At 42.3% G+C, this 13,082-nt stretch overlaps 1 protein-coding gene across 2 annotated transcripts in view; it reads right to left on the bottom strand.

Moving 5' to 3' along the window:
• Positions 1-13,082, bottom strand: part of FMN1 (formin 1) — a 403,510-nt gene that overhangs the window by 17,404 nt on the left and 373,024 nt on the right. For both annotated transcript variants that reach the window (XM_087859297.1, XM_045815793.2), the window contains one exon: positions 762-846. In XM_087859297.1, the coding sequence (XP_087715423.1) occupies positions 762-846 (85 nt within the window). The remainder of the gene's footprint in view (positions 1-761; positions 847-13,082) is intronic.

Raw genomic sequence — 13,082 nt, 5'->3', positions numbered from 1 at the left:
ACAGGAAAAACAGCTAACATTTTTAAGCTCTTATGATACACTAGACAGTTTCTAGGTCTCTCCATTTCCTCAAAATAATCCTAAAGCGAAGGTAGTATTCTTTCTCTCTTTTCCAAAAAGAAGCAAAATCATTTCACAAAGGTTTTACGACTAGTAAGTGGCTAAGCTGGGATTTGAACCCCAACACCTTGGGCTGCTCACCATGTAGCTACTCTATTGTCTCTAATGTATCGGTAGAGCTTCACTGTGAACCTTCCCAAATGGGACTGTGGAGGACAACCTCCCCTCACAGCTGGGAAGACCGACTAGCCTCCAAGTTTCTAGCTCGCGGAGAGACGTCAGGGGACCCAAAGTCTGGGTCTGGTGTCTGTTACTCATTTGTGAAGTGATCCTAGGTAGGGTGTATCTTTCTGCATCTTGGTTTCCCCAATTATCTAAAGAGTATAATCTCAACCCCTTTCTTAAATGCTCAACTATTTTGGGAGAAAGGTGCTTGGAGATAAGGGGATGTCTGCCTGGGGTGTGGAAGGGTGCGACATGGCAAGTGACTCAGTTTGCTTGATCAGGAAATGATCCGGAGGAACACGGGAAGTCGTGTTTTGTGCCTCACTCCCTTCTTACCTAGGCTATTCTGGGATGGGAACTGAGAATCTGGATACTACTCATTCCTCTCAGTTTTATCCTTTAAATTCAGACACACTCCCGGATGCACCTCAGTTATAATGAAAAGTCTTGAGGTTATGTTGAAACATGCGTCTCACCAGACTGGCCGTGGGATTGATTTTCTTTGTCTCCACTTTCTTCTCTGATGTCAGCTTGCTGACTGATTCCTGAGCCATTTTCAATCTGAAATCAAAACAGGGAGTGGGGAGGGGAGAGAGAGAGAGAGAGAGGCCAGGTTAAACAGTATCCAAATGCTTTTGAATTAACCAACTATATATATATATATATATATAGTTATAGTTTCTATCCTTATAGAAATATAAGGAATGGGTTCTCACTGCCTTTAAATGCTCAAATTTGAACTCTAATCAGGTGTGAAGGCATGTTTTCTAGGTTATCAAAATTGAATTTCCTTCGCTGGCTGAGGGGCTCACCTATGACCTCAGGGGACAAATGCAGGAGCTTCTTCTGATCTATGGAATGCTAGGTGGGCTCACCTTACTCTCAGGGAACACTTCAAGGCTCTCTGGCTTGTGATCCACTCAGCAGATAATACAGAGACAATTTTGCAAACTGATGTTTTGAGGAAACATACGAAAACTACAAATATTAAAGTATACCGATTCATATCAAGAAAGTGAAAAGACAACCCACAAGATGGAAGACAATCTTTGTAAATCATATACTCGATATGGGACTTAAATTCAGAATATATGAAGAACTCTAGTAACTCAAATAAAAAGACAAACTACCCAATGAAAAAAATAGGCCAAAGATGACATAAAAAAGGCTAATAAGCCCATGAAAAGATGCTCAACATCATTAGTCATCACCGCAATGCTAATCAAAGCCACAACATAACGCTTTACTAGGATGGCTGGAATGAAAAAGAAAGATAGTAACAAGTGTTGTCGGTACAGCTGTGGATGAAATTAGAACCCTCAGACATTGCTGAGGGGATTATAAAATGGTGTAGTCACTTTGGCAGTGTGTCAAAATGTTAAGCTCAGGTATCATATGACTCAGCAATTCCGTGGCCAGGTGTATAAATATATATGCATACCCAAGAAAATGAAAATATATGTTCATATAAAAATTTTAATATGAATGTTTATGGCAACATTATTCATAACTGCCAAGAGAAGAAACAACAGAAATGGATAAACAAAATGTGGTCTATCCACACAGTGGAATACTACTAGGCCATGAAAAAGGAATGAAGTGCTGATGCATGCTACAGCATGGAAGAGCCTCAAAAATCCACATAAGATTGGATTTATAGGAAATGTCCAGAGTAGGCAAATCTATAGAGATTGAACCTAGATGAACAACCAGGGGTTGCGTTGGGGGGAGGGGGGAAGACTGCTAATGGGTAAAGGGGTTTCTCCTAGAATTAGGTAGAGATGATGGTGGCACGTCCTGGCGAATACACTACAAATCACTGAATTGCACTCTTTCAAAGGGCAAACTTCATAGTGTATGAATTATAGCATCATATTTGCACAGCCAATAGTTAGACAATATCAACTCTTATTGAGGATACGGGGAAGTGGGAACCGCCAAACAGTTCATTAGGGAGGAGTGTAGATCTGCAGAGCTGGCTTTGGCAATATCAGGGGAAACAGAACATGTACACCCTATGAGCCATCAGTTCCTCTTCCAGGAAGAAACCCAAAGAAACCTACGTATGTTGACACACGGCTTTCTCCGGGGCAATATATGCAATAATGAAAAATTGGAAACAATCTAATGATTACGATCCTTAGAATAATGGATCGACAATAATAGCAAATAATACCAGCTAACATTTATTGGGTGCTTACTCAGTGTCAGGTAGTGTTCTATCTGCTTGATTTGAATTTAACCATTTAATTCTCACCTGGCCTGATGAGATGGAAAGTTTCGATATTGCTATTTTACAGGTCCTAACCGCCTTACAATGCTGCTTTACATATTATACTCATTTAATGGAAATTGTATAACTGTGAGAAGATATGAACTAGATTTACAAACTCAACAATTACAGGTGTCAGAAACATGGTACTGAGGGGTGCCTGGGGGGCACAGCGGTTAAGCATCTGCCTTCAGCTCAGGGCGTGATCCTGGCGATCTGGGATCGAGCCCCACATCAGGCTCCTCCACTATGAGCCTGCTTCTTCCTCTCCCACTCCCCCTGCTTGTGTTCCCTCTCTCGCTGGCTGTCTCTCTCTCTGTCAAATAAATAAACAAAATCTTAAAAAAAAGAAAAAAGAAACATGGTACTGAGAGAGTGAAGAATTCTGCAGAGTGGTGTACTTAAGGAGCCATCTAGCATGATGGTCAAGAGCTCGGGCTCCAGAGCCTGACGGATTTTATTGTTAAGATAATTCTTAGCCCCACCTCTTATGGGCTGTGTGACCCTGGGCAAGTCACCTCTAATGATACTAGTGCTGCTCCACAGGGTCACTGGAAGGACTGGGACCGTCTCTGTGCAGCTCAGGCAGTGTAATCGCTCACTGTAGGCTTCCTACTGTTGTAACTGTGCACGTGGTACATATAGAAATAGCAGTCACACAACAATACTGTCCATGGACGTGCGTGTGTGTGTATAAACACACCTAGCAACACCTACCTATATTCACATAGGGACTGGAAAGATACTCACTAGTTTCATGATAGAGCTTATCACTAGAAAAATGGAAGAAGAGAATGACATTGTCAGAACTTTACTTTTATCTATAATAAAAGTTTGTTTTTTTATTATAAAACTAATATGTAGCAAAATGTTAAAAGTTAATTCTAAGTGGTGGAAATATGGATGTGTTATATTATCCTTTGTATTTTTCTTTATTTTCAGTTTTTTTTCAAAAATACTTTTTAAGTATTAAATAAAGATCCAGAAACCCAGACATTTAAAAAAAAACAAACACGCTTTTGCTTCAGGGTCTCAGATGAAAATCTTTTGCTCAATATCAATGATATACTTGCTCAATATCGAAGAAGTAGTTGAGTGCCTTACTTCTTCACTTAGCTAATTTTACACAATTTACTTAAAATGCATGTTTAGTAATCCAATCTGCCTGCCCGCATGCACAAGTAATTTACAACGAATTCAACGTCCTGACTTGTGTATCAGAAAAGAAATAAAAATGAGACACAGATGAGTAATGATTTCTATAACCTAAGAAATACATCTTCGGAGCTGCCTGGAGAATGGGCGCTTCTCAACACTGACGTAAGTCTGAGTGTATACACCACTGAATGTTTCTAAACATTTCCGTTTACAGCAGTAACTATGACTATACCCACACAAGAAGAGAATGCACCCAAAGGAGCAAATCCAGGTCAGACTACATCGGACCCTCTGACTATGAAGGGATTTGCAAGCCAAGATGAGGGCGCTGCAGACAAGGTCACAGTTTGCAGAATCGCCTCTTCCTGGCTTCTTTCCAGCAAGATGTGTTTTCAAAGAGCACCCCTATCAGTGACTGTTTAATCCCAATTCCAATGAAATGGTTTGGAGTTACTATTGCCCCCCAAGCTCCCTAGCTTTCAGGGAGCTTTTGGTGGGGGTCATCTTTTGTTTTAGTAGTTCCTTTTCCCCTGAGAATTCTGGTCTCTTGTTTTGGAGTTGGTCTTTGACCATGTTCCTGCTCAGCACTGCCTTTCCCCAGTTCCCACATCCCTCGGCAGCCCTGGAGCCACGCGCCATGTTCTCAGCATGTCAGAGTGATGCCAGTGGTTGGGGATGTGGAGGCAGAGGAGAGGAGAGCCAACCTGAGGTCCTGTCCCCACAGCAAACCTTTCGCTACTGGTCAGTGATGGCTCTGCAGTCTACAGGCAGTCACAGACACACCAGACTTGCCAGGACAACTCGGATCCCAGTGACTCCACCCTGCTCTTCTTCAAACATTCTCCTTCCATTTTATCATCTCCCTTTCACAGGGTGCTCTGAGAAGTCACAACGGGTGCGGAGAAGGCGCAGTTTGGTGGTGCCGAGCTTCGGCATCAGCGAGACTTGATTCTGACTCTCGCCAGTTATTAGAAGACTTGGAGCAACTTAACATTTCTAAATTTCAGTTTCCTTATCTATAAAATGGAGGTTAATGTCAACCACATGGTATTACTGTGAAGATGAAATGAATTCATATAGGCAAAGCAGTTAGTATGCCAGGTGTATAGCAAGTAGTCAATAAGGGGTAACCGTTATGGAATCTTCAAACACAGAGGTAAAGGATCTCCTTAAGAATGCATGACAAGGGGCGCCTGGGTGGCTCAGTCATTAAGCGTCTGCCTTCGGCTCAGGGCGTGATCCCCGCGTTCTGGGATCGAGCCCCACGTCAGGCTCTTCCATTGGGAGCCTGCTTCTTCCTCTCCCACTCCCCCTGCTTGTGTTCCCTCTCTCGCTGGCCGTCTCTCTCTCTGTCGAATGAATAAATAAAATCTTTAAAAAAAAAAAAAAGAATGCATGACAAGAGTTTCTTGAGTACAAAGAAGTAAGTGGTGCTGCTAGCAAAGTACTATCTCACGGGAATACCATCAAGATATGTCCTGAAAGCAAACCAAAGAATTCACTTTAATTTTAATTTTTCAGATCCGAACACAGATTCTAAAAGTCATATCTAGAAGCTGAACTTTGGTGTAGGTATGGCAAAAATTTCTCAACCAAAGAAAACAAGAGAAGCTACAGTCCTACCTTGGAGACACTGTGGGTTTAGTTCCAGACCACTGCAATAAAGCCACTATTGCAAGAAAGAGAGTCAAATGAATTTTTTGGTTTCACAGTGCATATAAAAGTTATATTTACACTATATTGTAGTCTACTGAGTAATAATGTTATGTCTAGAAAAGGTACATGACCTTATTTAAAAAATACCTTATTGCTAAAACATGCTAACCATCATCTGAGCTTTCAGCGAGTTGTAATCTTTGTGCTGGTGGAGGGTCTTGCCTTGATGTCGATGGCCACTGACTGACCAGGGTGGTGGCCACTGAGGGCTGGGGTGGCTGTGGCAATTTCTTAAATATGACAACAGTAAAATCTGGCACATCAGTTGACTCTTCCTTTCGTGCATAGTTTCTCTGCAGCATGAGATGCTTTCTGACAGCATTTTACCCACACTAGAATTTCCTTCAAAATTAAAGTCAATCCTCCCAAACCCTGATGCTGTTTTATCAACTAAGGTTATGTAATTCTCTAAATCCTTAGTTGTCATGTCAACAATCTTCACATAATTCTCTCCAAGAGTAGATTCCATCTCAAAAAACACATTCTTTGCTCATCGGTAAGAAGCAATTCCCCATCCATTATAACTTTATCATAAGATTGTGGCAATTCACTCCCATCTTCAGGCTCCACTTCTAATTCTTGTTCTCTTGCTCTTTCCACCACATCTGCACTTATTTCCTCCACTGAAGTCTTGAACCCTCAAAGTCATGAGGGTTGGAATTAACTTCTTCCAAACTCCTGTTTATATTGATATTCCCCCCTCTTCTCATGAACCACATATGTTCTTCATGGCGTCTAGAATGGTGAACTTCCAGAAGGTTTTCAACTCACTTTGCCCAGATCCATCAGAGGAATCACTCTTTATGGCAGTTATAGTCTTATGAAATGTATTTCTTAAATAACAAGACTTAAAAATCAAAATTACTCCTTGATTCATGGGCTGCAGGATGGATACCGTGTTAGCAGGCGTGAAAACCAACATTCACCTTGTCGCACATCTCCAAAAGAGTTCTCGGGTGACCAGGTGCATTGTCAATGAGCAGTCATATTTTGAAAGGAATCTTTTTTCTGAACAGTGCTCAACAGCAGGCATAAAATATTCAGTAAACCATGTTGTAAACGGATGTGCCATCATCAAGGCGTTGTTGTTCCGTTTATAGAGTACAGGTAGAGTACATATAGCGTAATTCTTTTTTTTTTTTAAGATTTTATTTATTTATTTGACAGAGATAGAGACAGCCAGCGAGAGAGGGAACACAAGCAGGGGGAGTGGGAGAGGAAGAAGCAGGCTCTTAGCGGAGGAGCCTGATATGGGGCTCGATCCCACAACGCTGGGATCACACCCTGAGCCGAAGGCAGACGCTTAACCGCTGTGCCACCCAGGTGCCCCCATACAGCATAATTCTTAAAAGTCCTAGGGTTTTCAGAATGTTAAGTGAACACTGGCTTTAACTTAAAGTCACGAGCAGCATTAGCCCCTAACGAGAGAGTCAGTATCTCCTTTGATGCTTTGAGGCCGGGCATTGACCTTGCCTCTCAAGCTATGAAAGTCCTCCATGGCATGTTTTTCCAGCAGAAGACTGCTTTATCTACACTGGCAATTTGTTGTTTAGTGGAGCCACCTTTATTAATGCTCTTAGTTGGCTCTTCTGGACAACATGCTATACCTTGCGTATCAGCACTTGCTGCTTTGCCTTGTACTTTTATGTTATGGAGATGGTTTCCTTCCTGAAACGTCATGAACCAACCTCTCCTACCTTCCAACTTTTCTTCTGCCCTCATAGAATTGAAGAGAGTTAGGATCTTGCGCTGGATTAGGCTTTGACTTAGGGAATGCTGGGACTGGTTTGATCTTCTGTCTAGACCACTCTGACTTTCTTTGTATCGGCAATAAGGTTATTTCACTTTCTTATCTTTCATGTGTTCACTGGAGTGGCATTTTTAACTTCCTTCAAGAACTTTTCCTTTGAATTCACAGCTTGGCTGTTTGGTGCAAGAGGCCTAGCTGTTGGCCTATCTTGGCTTTTGACATGCCCTCTTCCCTAAGCTTAATCATTTCTAGCTTTTGATTTAAAGTGAGAGATGTGTGTGTGACTCTTCCTTTCACTTGAACACCTAGAGGCCATTGTAAGGTTATTAATTAGCCTACTTTCAATATTGTGTCTCAGGGAATAGGCAGACCTGAGGAGAAAGAGGGCGATGGGGGAACGGCTGTTTGGTGGAGTAGTCAGAATACACACAACGTTTATTAAGTTCACCATCTAATATGGGCGTGGCCTATGGCACCCAGAACAGTCACAACAGTAACATCCAAGATCACCGATCACAGATCACCGATCACAGATCACCACAACAAATACAATAGAAATGAAAATTCTGAAATGGAGAATTACCAACATATGACACAGAGACGTGAGGTGAGCCAATGCTGTTGGAAAAATGGCGCCCATAGACTTGCTATCATGATGCGGGGTTGTCACAGGCGCTCGATTTGTAAAAACCCAGTGTCTGTGAGGTGCAATAAAGAATAGCACAATAAAACAAGGTGTGCCTGGGTCAAGACTTCAAGACAAAGACTGCACCTGTTCCCTCTCATTTCTCTTCTTTAAACTCCCTGGAGGTAATAAATACAGATAACACTTAAATTTTAAGTATTATTGAACTTCTGAGTAAGCATGTTTTTTCATATTAACTTTCTTTTTCTGATCACCAAAATATTTGTTCCTTATGGAAAGATACATTCAAAAATTGTATTTTCAACTTACTATATATTTAAAAACGTAAAGTTAGGCTCGCTGGGAAGTTTAATATTTTTCTGAGATTAACTAATATGCCAGGACATAGTTGGGCCAGATAATGAAAATTATCACAGGCAAAGCTCTCAGCAGGGTTGCAGGTACACGAGGGTAGAGATGGTAGCCATATTTTACTGCGACACCCCTAGCCCTTGATGTGGTACCTGGCACTCATATACGTGCCATAAATGAATGGAAACCCATAGGACAAAACTGGGGGAAAAATTCTTTACTTTCCCCAAATACTGCTCCCTTGATTTGATTTTCTTGAGAATGCTGAGCCCACGAGACGTCACAGGCATTGCAACCTGTGCAGTGACATGGGGCCACCTGGTTCGACGCTCTGCTGTCACTGGCTTGAAATTCTGAGCTTTTCAACAAGGGGCTCCACAAATTAAGTAGCTGGTCCTGCCTAAGACTTTCTAGGACATGTAAAGTTATTTTATTAACAAAGTGGAATATTTTTCAACTTTTTTTCCAGGGCACATTATTACATAAAGAAAGGTGAATATGGTCGGAGAGAGTTGGTACCTCCCCTCGAGGGATCCCTCATCTCACTGTGCTGTGATCATTTTCATGCCCCCCTCTCCTCCTTTTACACTGGACTGGAGCTTCTCTAAAGCCTCTCTAAAGCTCCAATTGGATGTCACTGCCTGTCTTTCCTCAGCATTTTGCACGTGTCTGGCGTATAGTAAGTGACCAACAAATACCAAATAATTGCATGACTAAGTGATTAATCTCTCAACTATAAAAGCTCCAGCAGCAAGAAAGATTAGGGGAAAATACTCAAGTCCATTAAGGCCCACTGAAATAGAAAGCCCCTTCTTCTCACCTGAAAAGAACTTCGCCAATGCTTAAGAATGATCTTGTAAGACGCCAGCCTGCAAATTCTCACCAGATTTGCTTACATGTCCTTGACGCTAAAGCCCACTTCACTTTTAGAGGGCCAGGTGTTTGCCAGCTGCTCTTGCATCACCCCTCTGATGAGAAATAAGCACTTCAATAACCCGACAATCTGGCCACGTTACGTACACTGGGACAGCAGAGCATCTAGGTAGGTCTTTAAAGCTGCTTTGACCTGGTGCGTCAGTCCGTCTGTCTTTCAGACGGTCTCGAACACCTGTGGACACAGTGTCATATTCCTACTGAAGAAGCTGCAGGAGCTGCTACTGTGGAGGCTACGAAATGGACTGCAAAGCAGAGGGCTTAAATCAATCTAGGCGCCGTTTTCAGTCAGCCGCAGGAGGCTTAAGTAGGTTTGAATTCAGTTGCTGACATTTGGACACGCAGACTTCACATAAGAAGTCGGCGTTCTGACCTCTCTCACGCCAACGGAAGGGACGGTGACATGGAGTGACATTTCTGCAGGGCGGCCTCTGTTTGTGGCACCTCCCGCCCCTCCCTGGCGTCCGGCAGTCCTGGGGGTCAGGCGGGGCCATCGATCAGCTTGTCCGCACAGATGGCTTTCTCACACCCAGGGCACTTCCCTCATCGTTGCTGCCTGCCTGTACTCTCGAAGCTTCGAAGTTTTGGCTGGGAGACTTGCTGGAAGGCTAGTGTGACAGTCCGGGAGTGAAGGGGTGAGAGCCCGGACCACTGAAATAGTCTTCTAATCAACCTAGTTCCTTCTGTCCATTCCACTGAGGAGTGGACTCTCAATCAGTAATGCATGACCCTGAGAAGGCCACTTCCCTTCTAGAAAACTTTCAGTGATTCTCAGTCAGCTAGAGCTGGGGTTAACAAAGGGTTTCTGCAATGGGCCAGACAGTAAATACTTTAAGTGTGGTTGTTGTTGTTTTGTTTTGTTTTTGTAGGACAATTTACTTGATTTTTCTTTAATATCTGAATTGCAGCTATATCCCAGACAATTTCAATATAGATCATTTGGGCTATATAGACTATATATTTAAGATCTATAAATATCATCAAGCTGTTGATTTTAAGGGTATATTGTCTTAAAAGTAGAGGCCATCCAGTTTTAAGGTTGATCTCTAAACTGGAAACTAATGCAGACCAGTCAGATCCTTTCACAACAGCTGAAAGGCTGTGAATGGGAATTAGTACTGATTTTCTGTAGTTTTTTCCTAAATATTTTTATTTTATTATTTTAAAATTATTTATTATCTTATTTTTTAAAATTTTTATTATGCTACACGAATTTCAGGTGTAAAACAGCGTTTCAACATCTCTATAAATTGTACTGTGCTCCCGGCAAGCGTAGCTACCATCTGTCACCAAAGGACACTCTCACGAAGCATCGACTATATTCCTTATGCTGTGCCTTTTATTCCTGTGACCTATTCACTTCATAACTGGAAACCTGTATCTCTCTGTCCCCTTCACCCATTTTGCGCAACCCCTCATTCCCTCTCCCCTTTGGGGTTAGATGATCTCTGCGAATACTCGGCTCTGTGTTGTAGTGTGGAAGGAACCATGAAAAAAACACACGAATGAACAGCGGTGCAATGCTGTGTCCTCACAAACCTTTCTTACGAAAACTGGTAGTGTGCCAAATTTGGCCCACAGGCCATAATTTGCTAACCCCAGAATGACCGTATAGGATTCAAATTCCCTACCCTGGCAGTCAGAGGTCCCCCCCCCCAAACCTAGTTTACTTGTCTATCTTACGTTTTCAGACATGGATCTGGTTTTATATTGTCCTTGGACAAATCACTTAACCCTCTGAGCCTCAACTCTGTTAAAAGCGGGAATAATGCCACACCTGCTTAACACCGCTGCTGACAACAGCGCAGAACATATCCTATAGGACCACTTCTCAAATACCCGTTCCTTCCCCTCCCTCATGCGCTCCTGGCCCCAGGCAAACTACTCGCTCCTTGCCCCAAGCTTTTCTTGCTCTTACTGGTCCCTCGATGAGACTTTCTTACTCATTTCCATGAGTTCAAATTCTTCCCATTCTTCTGCTCTCAGCTTAAGTGCCAAAGTCATGAAAGCTTCCTTCATCTCTCTCAGCCAGAAGTAATTGCCCTTTTCTCAAGTGAAAGAGCACTTTGCGTCTCTCTTCAGGCACTTAAGGACTTTTCATCTTAGGACGGTATAGGTGTCTGATTTCCCTTAAACCACGGGAACCACTTGAGGACGATGGTCATGCTTTGTGCGTATCTCGGTCTCCTCCCTGTTCTGACATCAAGCGCTGTGCCATGCACAAGACAGTTGTTAGCAAATCTCTACGTGACAAATGATTGGTATTGGTAGCTCCCCCTTCTCCACCTTAAACAAGTCTAAATGTTTAGTAAATACCCAGAGTTGTAGAATAATTAGCTTTTACATTTATTCTTTGGGGGGGTGGAGTAAAAATGTTGGAAAATCTAGTTCTAGTTACTGATGAGCTGATTGAGTCCTGAATAAGCAAAAAGAAAGGGTGTTCAAGGCCACCCAAATGTGCTAAATATTTATACATGTCAACTTATGTATACATTCCGGGATTCCTAAAAGTATCCACATGACATCACCCAAAAGAAGACTGAGGCTCAGAGAGGTTAATACAACTTTCTCTGAGTCTGGAATTTGCTTCTCTCACTTAGGAGGTAAGAGCTTTTCTGCTTTAGTTAAAAAGAACTGGTTAAATAGTTGCTAGCCACCTACTTGCTCCATCTCCCCCCTTGGCTCCATTGTGTATGGACTGGTTTTTGGTTCTGGCCTAGATGTTGGTTCTATTTTTGTTTCTGGTCTAAATATTTACTCTAGAAAATCACACATAGTTGTTCATGATTACCCACAGGCAAATACCTAGACTTGATTTCAAAGTTCCATGGCACCCCCTCCAAAAAAAAAAAAAAAATCTGAAATATAGGGGAAAAAATCAGACAAAGAAGTTAGAGAAAGAAAATAACTGCTCGATTCATAAATGCCTCAGTAAAATTGGCTATTGAAACCCCTATCTTTTCTACTTTCTCATTATAATGAATCCGTAAGGAGTTATTGAGGGTCCTGGTAAATTTCAAATGCTGCCAAAAACTACTGGGGAAAGATGCAAGTATGAGCTGGGACTGGGAGCCATGTCTTCTGAGGTTCCTGCTAAGTCCTTACTTTATAGATGCGATCTGCAACCTTGGTTTCATATTAGAACTATCTGGGGAGGGAAGTCTGCTTCTGCTTAGAATGTACAAGTGTCACAGAATATCATTCCCTCCTATCACTGAAAGGAGATGGATAATCTACAAAATCATACTTTTTTTTTTTTCCTTCACCCGTCAGAGATCTGGGGTCACAAGGCAGCTAAGTGCAATACAGAGAGTGACATGCCTTCCCATTCACAGGCTTGGGTTCCCCACTGTTGCAAACTCATTTCCTGGGAGAGTTTAAAACTGGGTATACGTCCAGCTTTCTATAGGCTGGTTTATACGCCCACAGCTAAATCAAACCACGTCAGGACCCAGCCATTGATGAAACTGAAGGACAATGTCTTTACTCTTTTGACATCAGCATTCCATTGGTTAACAGTATACAAGGCAGAAAATATTGAAATCATAATGCAGTTTATGATAACAGAAGTGCTTTCCTTTATGACCGTAGGAGTTGAGCACACCAGCCGATCAAGAGCTAAGCGTGATATCCAGGAGGTGGGCTGTTTTGTACTCCTCGTCACGATGGGAAAACCAATACTCTAGAGCAGCGTTTTCAAACTATCTGCCGAAGAGCCTTAACATTCAGCAAAGATGCCTCAGGGAGAGGAGGAAGACTTAGGGGATCTTCTAGATCCCGACATCTGTAAACCGTGCCTCAGCTAGAAAAGCTTCATTTTTCCTGTTTTGTACACTGGGGTTTCATGTATGTTTTTAACTGGACAAAAAGAGCTCCGTCTAAAAAAATTAGAAGACCCCCAGTGTATGGACTTCAGTGGAACCCATCAAAGCCTCGAGGGGGAAAGAGAAAAGAAATAAACAACCTTCCTC

Source organism: Ursus americanus, chromosome 36, assembly GCF_024610735.1.
Source record: "Ursus americanus isolate L20-20 chromosome 36, mUrsAme1.1.p, whole genome shotgun sequence".
Lineage (NCBI taxonomy): Eukaryota > Metazoa > Chordata > Mammalia > Carnivora > Ursidae > Ursus > Ursus americanus.
Note: the sequence above shows the minus strand (reverse complement) of the source record. Positions and strands in the feature narration are given on the sequence as shown.